The sequence below is a fragment of the Thalassophryne amazonica genome, chromosome 3 (assembly GCF_902500255.1).
Source record: "Thalassophryne amazonica chromosome 3, fThaAma1.1, whole genome shotgun sequence".
Lineage (NCBI taxonomy): Eukaryota > Metazoa > Chordata > Actinopteri > Batrachoidiformes > Batrachoididae > Thalassophryne > Thalassophryne amazonica.
In genome coordinates this window covers 70,721,921-70,736,526 of record NC_047105.1, presented here as the reverse complement: position 1 = coordinate 70,736,526, position 14,606 = coordinate 70,721,921, and the positions used below count along the sequence as shown (strand labels likewise).

Below are 14,606 nucleotides of genomic sequence, written 5' to 3'. Positions count from 1 at the left end.
AGTAAACTACTATGACAAAGTACATGAACAAAATTCTTCAGTTCTCAGTGGTGATTAAAGGGGACGTTCAACATTTTTCAACCAGGGCTCTATTTTTAGATGTTTCACTCAGAATGTTTCACTCAGAACGGAAATTAAATTACCCGATGACTGTCCAGCTCATTAAAAATGGTAGTGGATAAAATGAATATTTATCCACAAAAAAAAAAAAAAAAAAAAAATCCAAGGCACTCATATAATAGAAGAAAGGGATGGGGGTGACAAAATAGTGATATATATATTTTCTGTTCACTTTGTGGTGAGTATTTTATTTTTTGAGATAGCTTAACTGGTATGTTAGGACAGCAGGTCACATGACCTCCTGATTAGTTGTTAATATGCATAACAGACACCTGTTTTCATTTTTTCTTGATGCCCCAGTCAAGACTCTGGTGAGTTCAAACATAGTGGCATTTGGCTTTTTCTTCATTCTACTAATATTTTTTTTTTTTTTTTTTTTACTTTTACATCAGAGTGCCCCACATTTTATTTAGACTGCCATTCATCTTACCCACTTTCATTAGCACAGTGGCTTGGGAGTTAGCGCTGTTGCCTTACAGCAAGAAGGTCTCAGGTTTGCTTCTGACTTGGTCCTTTCCATATGGACTTTGCATGTTCTACCTGTGTTCAAGTGGGTCCCCTCTGGGTGCTCCAGCTTCCTCCCACACTGTAGGTATGAATGAGATTGTGAATGAGTTTGTCTGTCAGCCCTGCAATACACTGGCAGTTTTTAGGTTTACCCCACCTATATATATATATATATATATATATATATATATATATATATATATATATATATATATATATATATATATATATATATATATATATATATATATATATATATATATAATATTGAAACACAAATATTACACCATCTCTCACTCCGTTTTGCAGACAAACGATCACAAGACAATTTGTTTGTTTTTTTCTTTTTGTTAATCAGATGACAGATCGTCGTCCTGGGGACTTGGTCAGCACCGGATCCTGCTGCGCACGGAAGGATGACTGAGCAAGAGTTTCAGTGGGAAAGTGTCCATCATCCTCTTGTCATTCCATCGAGGCGTCAGGCTGAGCACGTAAACACACCAACAGCAGTTCTGCGAAAGAAACTTTGCGCGCGTAACTCCCACCACCTCTGTCCGGGTTACAATTCCATCTCTTCTTCCCAAATTCACTGTGCAACTCTCGTTCCCTTTTCTCCTCTGGAATCGATTTCAGCCGCACGCGTGTGCGAGAATGTCCGGGTGAACTTGTGTTTTTTCTTTTGTTCAATTAAAAAAAAAGAAAAAAGATTGGGTTGAACTTTGACCGCGTCAGCCTGCCGACAAGCGGCAATGCGCGCTCCCGTCAGAAGCGTAAAAAGCAACGCATCTCACGCCTCTGTCGCTTCCGACACGTGAAAGGCCCATTAATCTGCAATCATGAGTCTGAAATAACGCTGATCAAAATAATGAGAATAAAATCTATATGGGATTCCTGATCGGGATGCAACGTCCGATTTAGATCAAGTCTGAAACCACGTGATCGGCCAGATTTCCGATCACGTGATCGGATCAGGACATCCCTAATATATATACGCATACATACATACATATATACACACACAAAACCACTGGTAGTGAAAAATACAATTAATTACCTGGGGTCTCCAACCCTAATCGCCTTCAAAGTAGTCTCCTTGGCATTGCACACACTGCTCCCAGCAGTTCTGCCATTGTTGGAAGCATTTCTAGAAGGCCTCTTTTTGAATGGTGTCCAGCTGGGCCATCGCATTCTGCATGAAGTCTTCTCACAACTCAAATCGAGACCCTCATAGTTTCTTTTCGATCTTGGGTAACAGCCAAAAATCCGAGCCATGTCGGCAGAGTAGGGAGCTTGACGAATCACAGGAGTGTTGTATTTGGCAAAGAAAGCCTGAATCAGCTTAGCAAAATAGGCAGCTGCATTGTCATAATGGAGCTGACAACGTTTTGCCACCCACAGATCCAGTAATTTAGGGCACACAGCATCACGAAGGTCACATAGGACCTTGAACTCATGATGCATCCCCCCCCGGAAGTCAAAGGAAATGGTCTGCATGACATTGCTGTGCACCTGCCGTGTATTCTTTGGCTTCTGTGATGTTGGATTACGATGACTGACATTTGGTTTCTGGGTTCCCTTGTCTCATCACCAGTGATGATGGTGTTCAAGGAAGTCAGGGCCACTGTTTTCACATTCCACCATACCCTGCGAGACTTCCCAATGGATTCTTCTACTCGGCCGGTGGAACCTTTGGCACAAATTTTACTGAGTCTCTGCATGCCCAAATCCTCTGTCAAAATGGAATGTGCCGAACCTTGTATCTTATCCCCACCTCGTCCACAATTCTTAGATGGTGACATGACAGTCATCCATGACCAAAATCTGTATTCTGACAATCACTTGGCTATTTCGGCTGGTGGCTGGCTGATCGGAGTGTGCTTCGTTCCCCACTGAAGTAGTTACACCACTCTATTGTGCTCATGGAACTATCAGCAAAAGCCTGCTGAATCTTGTGAATAGTTTCTGCTTGAGTATCTCCAAGGTTTTGGCCAAATTTGATGCAATACCTTTGATCAAGATGTTCCTTCATGCTATGGTAAATGAGAATCCAACAGGTGCTCACTACATGTGTTCACTCTAAGGATAATTCCTAACGACTGATGCGCTCTGCAGGTGGAAAAATTCATGCATGCGCAAGAACGTTCACAACACCTCGCCAGAAAATGACAACTCCAATGCTTCATTCGTTGGATACTTATATATATATATATATATATATATATATATATATATATATATATATATATAGATATATATATATATCTATATATATATAAGAAGTATATAATTGCTGTGGGCCCGTAGTAAGGCAAAACATGTCGTAACTGACCTAACTGCGGCCTTTCCTGGCCCTGACGTATGTAGCCCTGTGAAAACTGTGGTGTCATCTCATGTATGTCATAATTTGTGAGTCATTAGTGGGAAAATTTTAGGAAGTGGAAACTGTAGCAATACTTTTAACAGTCCTGCTAACTCTTCTTGTCAGCTGCAATAAAAATGTCTACAACTGTATTAAATGTTGTTAGGAAAAGTGTATTGTAATATAATTGTATATGTAGATTCTAAAACAAAGAGACGAGCAGTAAATGTTGGGGCTTTCTCATTGTTAAAGAAAAGCAAAGTCAGACATAAATCATTAAACAGAGTTTATGGATGTAAATGCTGAATCTTATGTGGATGTTTTTTTATTGGTTCTCGCTCCAGCACTGTTCAGTGTTTGCATGGACTGGGTGTTGGGTAGGGTTGTGGAGTCAAGTGACTTAGGTGTGTTTGCTAGCGAGGGAAGGTTTACAGACTTTGACTACATGGACGATATGGTGATTGTCCTGGATCAAGATGAAGATCCAGGTTTTTAATGACTTCCTGGACTTGGTCATCAGAAGAGTATCTGCATGTGGTGAAAGTGTTGAACTTGAAGAGACATTTACTTGTCCCAGGAACAGTCACGTCTCTGGGTCCTTTGCCTTTGAGATCGAGAGACACCTGGGAAGAGCTTATGGAGTCATAAGGGCGGTGGACAGAGGTGTTTGCCGATGCTGATATCTTTGACAAGACGAGAACAAAAGTCTGAGTCTTTAGGGTCCTGGTGTTTCCTATCTTGTATTGTTGAGACTTGGACACACCAGTGACCAAGGTGACGACTAGATGTCTGATTGCGTGTCAAATGAACAGTTACCTAGAGATTTTCGGATGAGGAATATCACTTGCATGGTGAGTGACCGTCAGTTACCCACATCATCTGACTGTGACAGGCAAATGGTCACCTTCAAGATGTGGAGATGGACCCATTGTCTGCCTGGGTGGTTGCCATCTAGGACTTACGGTAGTTCCATAGTCTGAGGAATGCATGGACGTACAGCACTGGTGCATGCTCACAGACCGAACTGAACCTATTATTTATTTTGCTGAAATAAAATTTATGAAATGTGATAAAAGGGTTAGGCCTAATCCAGAATAGTGCTTATCAGACACTGACTTCAATTAATGCACTTTTAATTCAAAATTCAATGAAACATAACATTAACAATGCTTTAGTTGCAGATATATTCTAGTACTGTGATCATTTTAAAATAAATAATTATATAATAAAAATACTGAACAAAAGTCACAAAAATTTTTATCAGGTAGTTTTATGTTGAATTATAACTGACATATAGATTGGGGTTTAAAGCAACTTTTTTTTAAAAGAAAAGTAGTATTTTGTTAAGGAATTAAGTAAGACGTGAGCTGGAAACTTCCCACTTCAGTACATGTCACAACATGAGTGGTAGTTAAGCAACAGAGACTCTTTAAAATGAAATGACGGGAGGAAGCCAGACAGACGCTCAGTGTGCCAGCTCCATGAAGAGACACACCACAACAAACGTGAAGGTGAGAAACTGACTGCTCCACTCAGCTTGGCTATGTTCTTAAATTGCATTGCATTTTAAAAGTTAAAGCTGTTACCAATCTTTTATTTTAAATCTCTTTATGCAACATTTCAACCATATTAAATATTTTTCACTGATGTATAAATCAGCTCAATAGTTTGCTCAGTTGTTACTCACACTGTTAAACCAAACACTCCATTTTAATACAATAATTAAGTAAATGTAACTCAAACTTTGAAAAAGTATATAGTTACTCATCTCCATTAATTAAATTACCTAAAAAATGAATTGTTGTCATAACAACTCAGTTCCTTTAAGTGCATTTAAAATTTGGGGCATTTAAGTGTTGGTGATGTATTTCCAGTGCATTCCATTCACTCATTTTAATTGAGTTTATACTATGTGATGAAATGTGATGAAAATAAATATTTGATCCACTGTCGATTTTGCAAGTTTCTCCACCTACAAAGAATGGAGTGGTCTGTAATTTTTTTTTATCATAGGTACACTCCAGCTATTAGAAACAGCATCTAAAAAACTAATTCAGAAAATCACACTGTATGATTATTTTAAACAATTTGCATTTTATTCCATGAAATAAGTATTTGATCACCTACCAACCAACAAGAATTCTGCCTCTTACAGACCTGTTAGTTTTTCTTTAAGAACCCCTCCTATTCTGCCCTCTTTACCTGTATTAACTGTACCTGTTTGAACTCATTGGCTGACATTTTCCGTTTGATAAGCTTATGTATTTTGAGTCAAGGCTGAACCCAGTGAAAACGGAAAGTTGATAGGACAAATATTTTTGGAGAAAATAGGGATATTATCTAACAACAGTGAACAATGGATGTTGATCATTACATTCTGGACTTCACAGCATTCCAGCACAGGTGGTAAATCATCTACATATTAAAAGCCAAGTGGCCTCTTTATGCATGTGTGCGTGTACCTTCGAACATGGACAAACTGGGGAGAGCTGCCATTTGCTGTTTGGTATGCTTACAGTGGCTTTGACCCCTTGGTATTTCATGAATTTTAATTTATTTATGCCATTTCAAATACAAAAAGTAAATCAGTTTTCTTCCACCAAAACATCAAATCTAGGCTTGCATCTCAGATGTACCTTCTGGCAAATTGTAGCTGAACTTTCAGGTCTTTTTTTTTAAACGAAAATCCTCCTCTGTACCACTTCATCATGAAGCTGTATAACTGGTGATACAAAATGCAAAACTTGCACTGTGCACAATTTCTCCAATCAGCCACAGAAGCCTGTAACTTCTTCTGGGTTGTCTGGGTGTCTTGGTGGCTTTCCTCACTCTTCTCTTTCTTGCAGACTCACTCAGTTTTTGAGAGCTGTCTACTCTATGCAAATTTACCACAGAGTGTCATACTGTTTGTATTTCTTCATAATTGCAGTAAATAAAGTACAAGACATATTCAGTGACTTGGAAATGTTTATGTATCCATCCCCTGACTTGTCTGAAGAAAACTGGCAATAAAGCTGATTATGTACGGGTATTATACCAAAGGGGCCCATTACTGATGCCTTCCATCATCTTGGCTTTTATATTTTTTTATTAATTTATAACAGGCTGTAGAGATTTGTTTTCACTTTGAGTTTAAGGAACATAATTTTCCAAATTTTTATATTGAGAAACCTGATTTACTTTTTGTATATGAAATGGCATAAATAAATTAAAATGCATGAAATACCAAGGGGCCAAATATACTCAACAAAAATATAAACGCAACACTTTTGGTTTTGCTCCCATTTTGTATGAGATGAACTCAAAGATCTAAAACTTTTTCCACATACACAATATCACCATTTCCCTCAAATATTGTTCACAAACCAGTCGAAATCTGTGATAGTGAGCACTTTTCCTTTGCTGAGATAATCCATCCCACCTCACAGGTGTGCCATACCAAGATGCTGATTAGACACCATGATTAGTGCACAGGTGTGCCTTAGACTGCCCACAATAAAAGGCCACTCTGAAAGGTGCAGTTTTGTTTTATTGGGGGGGGATACCAGTCAGTATCTGGTGTGACCACCATTTGCCTCATGCAGTGCAACACATCTCCTTGGCATCATCCGTGAAGAGAACACCTCTCCAACGTGCCAAACGCCAGCGAATGTGAGCATTTGCCCACTCAAGTCGGTTACGACGACAAACTGGAGTCAGGTCGAGACCCCGATGAGGACGACGAGCATGCAGATGAGCTTCCCTGAGACGGTTTCTGACAGTTTGTGCAGAAATTCTTTGGTTATGCAAACCGATTGTTTCAGCAGCTGTCCGAGTGGCTGGTCTCAGACGATCTTGGAGGTGAACATGCTGGATGTGGAGGTCCTGGGCTGGTGTGGTTACACGTGGTCTGCGGTTGTGAGGCTGGTTGGATGTACTGCCAAATTCTCTGAAACGACTTTGGAGACGGGTTATGGTAGAGACATGAACATTCAATACACGAGCAACAGCTCTGGTTGACATTCCTGCTGTCAGCATGCCAACTGCACGCTCCCTCAAATCTTGCGACATCTGTGGCATTGTGCTGTGTGATAAAACTGCACCTTTCAGAGTGGCCTTTTATTGTGGGCAGTCTAAGGCACACCTGTGCACTAATCATGGTGTCTAATCAGCATCTTGGTATGGCACACCTGTGAGGTGGGATGGATTATCTCAGCAAAGGATAAGTGCTCACTATCACAGATTTCGACTGGTTTGTGAACAATATTTGAGGGAAATGGTGATATTGTGTATGTGGAAAAAGTTTTAGATCTTTGAGTTCATCTCATACAAAATGGGAGCAAAACCAAAAGTGTTGCGTTTATATTTTTGTTGAGTGTACTTGTGCAAGCAGCTGTATCTATTTTGGGTCGAGGATGAACGCTGCCAAAATGGAATGTTGATAGGGCTAATATTTTTGGAGAAACTAGAGATATTTTAGCTAACAACAGCGAACAATAGACATTGATAATTACATTCTGGACTCACACTCCATTCCAAATCATTATAGAAATTTTACATAATTTATTACCACCCTTGAAAAATGTCAGCTACCTATTTTATAAACACTATCCAATCTAAAGCCCATGGATCCCCACAGGCAACGCACTAGTGTTTTTTGAATCTTAGAACATAACTGCTGTTAAAAAAAAAAAAAAAAAAATCAGAAAATAATTATTTTTTCATTTAAATTTATGTGTGGAAACAGCCCTTCTCTCTGTTAACCCTACCCGGTTCTTATTGTAATACTGTCACTCACAAAGAACAAAACTGACATATTCCTCAGTTTGAATTTATTGAAAGTCACACTGACAAAAACAGGCCAGGGTCCCCAAGGGCTCCATCTTCTAAAAGACCCCGAACATGGCCGACAAGTGTTTTTATTAATAAATAAATATATAATAATAAATAAACAAACAAAACAATGTAGGCAGTAGAGTGGGCGGGTTTTATTCCCACAACACCTAACCTTATTGGCTCACATAGACCGAGGGGAACCCTGCCCTTGTCTTCATCACAGTTGTTTGGTACCTGATGGAACCTAACTCCATTGTTTGCTGGACTTTCTGATCAGATAAAACCAGTTCAGACCAGTTGACATGCATAGTCAAACTGATAACTAAAACATACAAAATTCATACAAAAATCCTTCAGGATTTTGTTGCGGTACGGCTGTTATTTGAGTTTTGGAACATAAGCACTGAAAAACCATCAAAGTAATCATTTCCCTCTTCAATTTAGAATACTTCTCCATGGAAACAGTTAAAACCACACCTGCTCCAAATCCATCATTAATTTGGCATCATGTGCATGTCATCTGCATGTGGCGAACATGTTACATAGACAAAACTTTGTGTTTGGTCTGGAGCATCAAGATATGAAAGAGATTGCCTCCGCTGTCTGCCCATTTTCAGGATAGCGCTTTGTAAGATGAAAGCATTTGTCATTTTAGAATTACCATGTTGTGGTCTATCTAGCAAGCTATTGCATTTTAAAGGGGACATGACTTGGTTTTCAAAGCCTCTGGTCGGTCTGTGCATGTAGAAGTTGCCCCACTATAAGGAAATTTTAGGCCTCAAATGGCTCGTTTCAGACTTCAGGAGCTCATATCTGACCTTCTGCTCCTCCTTCCTTCAACAGAACATAATGAGCAGCAGCATCTTGCCTTTTACAGCAACAGCTGCATAAATGAGTCATTCTTTGGATGCATCACTTCCATGCCTATGCCATATTTTTGGCTGTAAACTTTCATACCTATCTTTAGGATAGATGGTTAGGTATGTTTGTATCCTGAAAGGTCATATAAAATGACCCCTTTTAAGGTTAAATGGTACTACTGGAAACAGTATGTGCAAAATAATGGATAATTTCTCATATTTAAAAATGTTGCAATAAAATAGCATATAAAATGACCTGATGACAAGGATTAGATGGAAACAACATGTGATTTCAGTAAGATGTGTTTGTGTGAAGGGAAGTGGCAACTTCTCTGCCCAACAGAAACAGTTCCTGTTGATTCATAACCTAACCCTGTTTAAAGTGAAGGCCTGATCAGAGGGGTTTTTTATGCTGCTTAGCAAATGCAGCTTGTTTTTGTTCATCACCTTTATGTGGTAGTTTAGGCTGCAAACTTTCATAGCTATTTTTAAAACATAAGATACATTTGTATGCTGAAAGGTTTAATAAAATGACCACATTTAATGTTACTGTACAGTTACTGGAAACTAATTTTAAATGAAACTGCAAACAATCCTAAATGTGCAGAATAATGGATTTGGTGTCATATTTAAAAATGTTGCCATAAAATATTTCTAATTTTTTTTTTTCCAATTTATTTTCATTTATATAGCGCCAAATCACAACAAATTCGCCTCAAGGAGCTTCACACAAATAAGGTCTAACCTTACCAAACCCCAGAGCAACACACAGGCGACCACTCAAAACTAACTCGTTGCATTGGATTTCCAACTAATAAATATATGTAGTCCCAACTAAATTAAATTAAATTATCTTGCATGGATGTGCTTTTTTTGAGTTGAGGCTACATATATTTAGTTATTGACTTATAAGGTTGTTCATGGACTGGCGCCATCTTATCTGGCTGATCTGGTGGAACTCTACGTGCCAGCCCGGGCTTTGCGGTCGCAGGATGGGGGACTTCTCTGTGTTCCCAGGGTGAAGAAGAAGTCAGCAGGTCAAAGAGCCTTTTCGTATCGTGCACCCACCCTATGGAACAGTCTTCCTGTGACCGTGAGGCAGTCTGAGTCTGTGACATTTTTAAGTCAAGACTCAAAACCTATTTTTATTCTCTTTCTTATGGATAGTTTTTATTTTTATTTGTTTTATTCTTTTACTTCTGTTTTTATTTATGTATTTGAATTTTTTATTCATTTTTAATTATTTATTCAATTTTATGTTGACTTGTTTTATGTAAGGCGCCTTGAGACGGCTTTTGCTGTGATTTGGCGCATTATAAGCTAATTAAATTAAATTAAATTAAATATATTTATTAGATGGAAATCCTGCACGTATTTGAACTGAGGTCATCCAATGAGTCTTTTTTTTTATTTATTTTTTTAAGCAGGGTAAGGAAAAACTCCCTCTGATGATTTGAGGAAGAAACCTCAAGCAGACCAGACTCAAAGGGGTGACCATCTGTTTGGGCCATCCTACAGACACAATTTACAAAACAAATATATAGGAAATGTTGCCGGTGCACAGGATGGATGGAGCCGCACCTCAAACAGAGGGAAAAAAACAGAATCAGGCATCAGAAAGACAACAAATACAGTGTAATTTGTCTGCATTAAGCAACAAGAAAGACAGAAGAACTACTAAGGTGATCACCGGCCGCTAGCCCTAAACTTCACTAAAAGACGCAGATTTTAGTTAAAGTAGAGGCCGCGGCATGCTCTCTTTACTAATAAAATGAATTTAAAAGGATAAAAAGCATAGTAACATACTATGCCAGTATGCTAGCCATACGAAAGGGAAATAACACAGATTAGATGGAAACCACATATCTGTTTCAGTGAAATGTATTTGTGCAATAGGGAAGTGGGAACTTCTCTGATACTGCCCGGATTTATAACAGCCCTGTTCAAAGTGGACGGTTTAGGTTTTTTTTTAAATGCTACATTGCAAATGACTAAGCAAAGTTCACTCATGTGAGAAGTTCATATTCTGAAAATAAATAAATGCTGCTCAATACTGGAAGGCATTTCACAATCAAGAGATGTCATACATGTACCATTAAGGTCACTCACGTGCAGTTTTAAAAGCTCTTCTTCACCACTTTAGAATTTAAGACGCCACACAATGTCATTTGTGTTGTCATATAGCTCTATTAGACTTTCAAATCACGTATAAAGTCACAAACTTCTTCCTCAACATGTGCAGGATCTGTTTAAATTGAGGGAGTCCAGTTACAGTTTGAGAGGAACGTTAGTATTTGAGAAGTCAAAGATTCAAACTACTGTAAAAAGTCACTGCATTTCTGTTAAAGGGTATAATATTTGGAATAACTGTCCTGATAACATCAAATTATCTGGTGCCTTAGTTGGCTTTAAAAGGCTCTGTAAGAACAATATAATTACTTGTTATAATCTGATGAACTAGGGTTATAGATTTTTGTGATTGTTTTTGGGGTTTTGTGCACTGTGTTTGTCTGATTATGTTTTGATTTTTTTTATAGCATTTGCAGCATTTGCTGTTGTGAATATATATATATATACATGCCCGTATATAGAGGGGGTTCAGGGGGTTCAACCGAACACCCCCCCCCCCCCCCCCGAGAATTCTGATGATTTTTTTCTGATCTGGATATCAACGTTGTGTATTTTCTTTTCATTGATAATAAGCAACAAGCACTAACTGTTACACAGCTATTATCACACACCCTCAAGTTTCAATTTCCTCTGCCAGAGTAATGCCTTAAGTGATGAAAGGGGAAACTGCTAGATAAACTTTTCCCATGGGGGTTGAGAATTTTTGCTCCCTGGTCCCTATCCTCCTCTGATATCAAACAGATTAGTAGGCTTGTAAATACCCATGTAGACACACAATTACACTTGTCTGGTTTGTAAAAACATGTTTGTATGTATAAGCTGAGAAATAAAGGGAGCTTCTCCTTCCTGTTGCAAATACTGTAAAGGTGCAAATATTCGCGTGGGATTTATTATGCGAATTTCACGAGTTAAACAAGGTCGCCAAATTAAATACCGCTATTTTAATACATAACGTACATATACGTACATATTCATAATGTAAACGTGAATATTAACACCGCTAAATATGAGGTCTGTTAGAAAACTATCCGACCTTTTTATTTTTTGCAAAAACTATATGGATTTGAATCATGTGCGCTTGCATCAGACAAGCTTGAACCTTCGTGCGCATGCGTGAGTTTTTGCGTCATTCGCAACCGACAGGCAGGTATAAAGTTTGCATTAATGTTATCTTGGTTCTTCCTGGGTGGTTCTTATGGCAACTGATCCAATCCCAAGCAAGGACTATTTGTATATAAAAATGTATTTCCTAAAATGATACATTTTGGGTTTCAAATGAAATTTATGTAGCTTTTTACCCCTCGAAATCCTCAAAAAGCTTCTGCTTCGGGGGGCTTCGCCCCTCTGAGCCCCCCACGACGGCATTGCCCCTCGACCCCACCGGGGGCCCTGCGGCCCACTGGACCCCCAACTCAAGAATTTGAACCCCCCCTTTGACATTTCTATATACGGCCCTGTATATATACATACATACACAAGGTTGGGTAGGATTACTTTGAAAGAATACATGTGGATTACATATATGTATCTACATACATTTGGATTACTTGTAATCTGATTACATTTTAAAGTAATCCTACCCAACCTTATATATATATATATATGTATGTGTGTGTGTGTGTGTGTGCGTATGTACATTTTACTTTTGTGGTAAAAGGGTTGGGCGTTTATAAGCTTTCACTTCTGCCCACAGGTGTACTATTAAATTGTCCTTTTTATGATTTTGTTGTTGTTGTTGTTGTTGAGTCTGTGTGACAAATTCCTTCATTCAATTCTTTGAATAGTTTTGGGCATGTTCATGACCTGTGCTCATGTTAGTTCACAGAATGCTACTGAACTACACAAACCAAACAGAGGGTGACCTCTTCTCCTGCTACAGCCCTTCTGTGGTTGGCTACCGGTACTTTGCTGTGCTGTGGGGGTGTGCGGTGACCATCACTGGAACCTTGGGGAACCTGATGACCATCCTAGCTTTTGCTTTGGATCCACGCCTGAGGACACGCTTCAATGTGTTGATTGTCAACCTGGCTGTAGCCGATCTCCTGTACTGTACCATACTGCAGCCCATCTCAGTAGACAACTACCTCCACCTCAGGTGGCGTACCGGTGAGAGCTGGTGCAGGGCCTTTGGCTTCCTCCTCTTCCTCTCTAACTCTGTCTCTATTATCACCCTCTGCCTGATCGCAGCAGGTCGGTATGTCCTGGTTACAAAAAGAACTCTGTTTAACAAAGTCTTCTCAAATTGTGGGCTGGTTTTCCTCCTGGTATCAGCGTGGGGACTTGGCCTGGCCAGCTTTGGACCACTCTGGCATGTCTACGTTTTTGTGCCCCAGGTGTGCACATGCAGCTTCCACCGGACCAGAGGCCGCCCGTACACCACCATCTTGCTGTTTTTCTACTTCTTCGTCGGCCTGGGCTGTGTTGGTTTATTCTACCTCCTGATTTACAAACGTGTCCAGACAGCATCACGAGCTCTGCTCCGATACCGACTGAGCCGCCGATCATCCAAGAACAAGCCTGCTTCTTCAGTGCAAGGCACAGACGACAGCGGTATCGCATCTGGTGTGGCCGACACGCGTAGTGCTGACATGAGCAGCCAGGTGGATGTAGCTCCAAACCAGCGTGGGACCACCTGTGAAACATCTCATGTAAAAACCCAGGCGTCAGAAAGTACACAGAACCCTTCCAAAGACACAAATACCTCACCAACCAAGCGCCCTCCTTCTTTCCACTCTGCTCCAAATAAGGCAGCTGCCTCCTCCCACTCTGCTGCCTCAGGGGATAACACAGAGTTTCAGCGTGTGACTCGCATGTGTTTTACAGTTTTCCTGTGTTTTATGTTCTGCTTTGTACCATTCATATTGCTCAACATAGCTGATAAGAACAACCGCGCCCCCCACATCCTGCACATGTTCTGTGCAAATCTCACCTGGCTCAACAGCTGCATCAACCCTGTGCTCTACGCTGTGATGAATCGCCAGTTTCGACAGGCCTACCACGTGGTGCTCAAAAGGTTTGCTGCACCCTTCAGCTGCCTCAGGTCCTGCTGCCCGGCAGGGAAGGCCAATTAAAATGTCTAATATACAGCATGTACAAGATGTGCACAACAGGACAACTCGGGGGGAGGGGGTTCAACCCGGGCTTTGTTTTAAATGTTTTGGGGTTCATCTTTTCACTTTCACTTGTTTTAATTGTTCCATTATTGATTTAGAATGCGAACACGGTCACCTGCCAAACAGCTGCATAACAAAAATGCACAGAAAACACCTTCTTGTTGCCACTGAAGGCATAAAAATGTAAGTTTTCTTTAATTGGAAAAGGATCCCTACAGAGGTGTGTGTGTGTGTGTATATATACACACGAGGTCTGTGAGAAAAGTATCTGACCTTTTTATTTTATGCAAAAAATATATGGATTTGATTCATATGTTTTTACGTCAGCCAAGCTTGAACCTTCGTGCGCATGCGTGAGTTTTTTCACGCCTATCGGTTGCGTCATTCGCCTGTGGGCAGACTTGGAGTGAGCACTGGTCCACCCCTCTCGTCATTTTTTCATTGCGAGGAAATGGCGGAGTGATTTGGGCTTTGTTCCATCAGAATTTTTTCAGAAACTGTTAGAGACAGGTAGCTGGAAACCATTCGGAAAATTCACATGGCTTTCGGTGAAAATTTTATGGGCTTCACAGAGATTACGGAGTGTTACTACCGCTTTAAGGATGGCCCACAATGACGCACGGCACGCCGCGCTCCGAGCCGCCATCGACAGGGAGAAACCACCATTTCATTTCTAAACGGATGGCTGTGTCGATCCGGGAC

The 14,606-nt window shown here is 40.0% G+C and overlaps 1 protein-coding gene across 2 annotated transcripts; it reads left to right on the top strand.

Annotated features, from left to right (window-relative positions):
* Window positions 1–4,420: 4,420 nt before the first annotated feature.
* On the top strand, window positions 4,421–14,227 carry gpr84 (G protein-coupled receptor 84). Of its 2 annotated transcripts, none has more exons than XM_034166690.1 (2): window positions 4,421–4,497; window positions 12,617–14,227. In XM_034166690.1, the coding sequence occupies exon 2, from the start codon at window positions 12,618–12,620 to the stop codon at window positions 13,860–13,862; it is 1,245 nt and encodes a 414-aa protein (XP_034022581.1). In that variant the 5' UTR covers window positions 4,421–4,497; window position 12,617; the 3' UTR covers window positions 13,863–14,227. The 2 variants fall into 2 exon arrangements, with proteins under 2 accessions (XP_034022581.1, XP_034022580.1); XM_034166689.1 differs by having other exon boundaries at window positions 4,433–4,497; window positions 12,610–14,227.
* The last annotated feature ends 379 nt before the right edge of the window (window positions 14,228–14,606 follow it).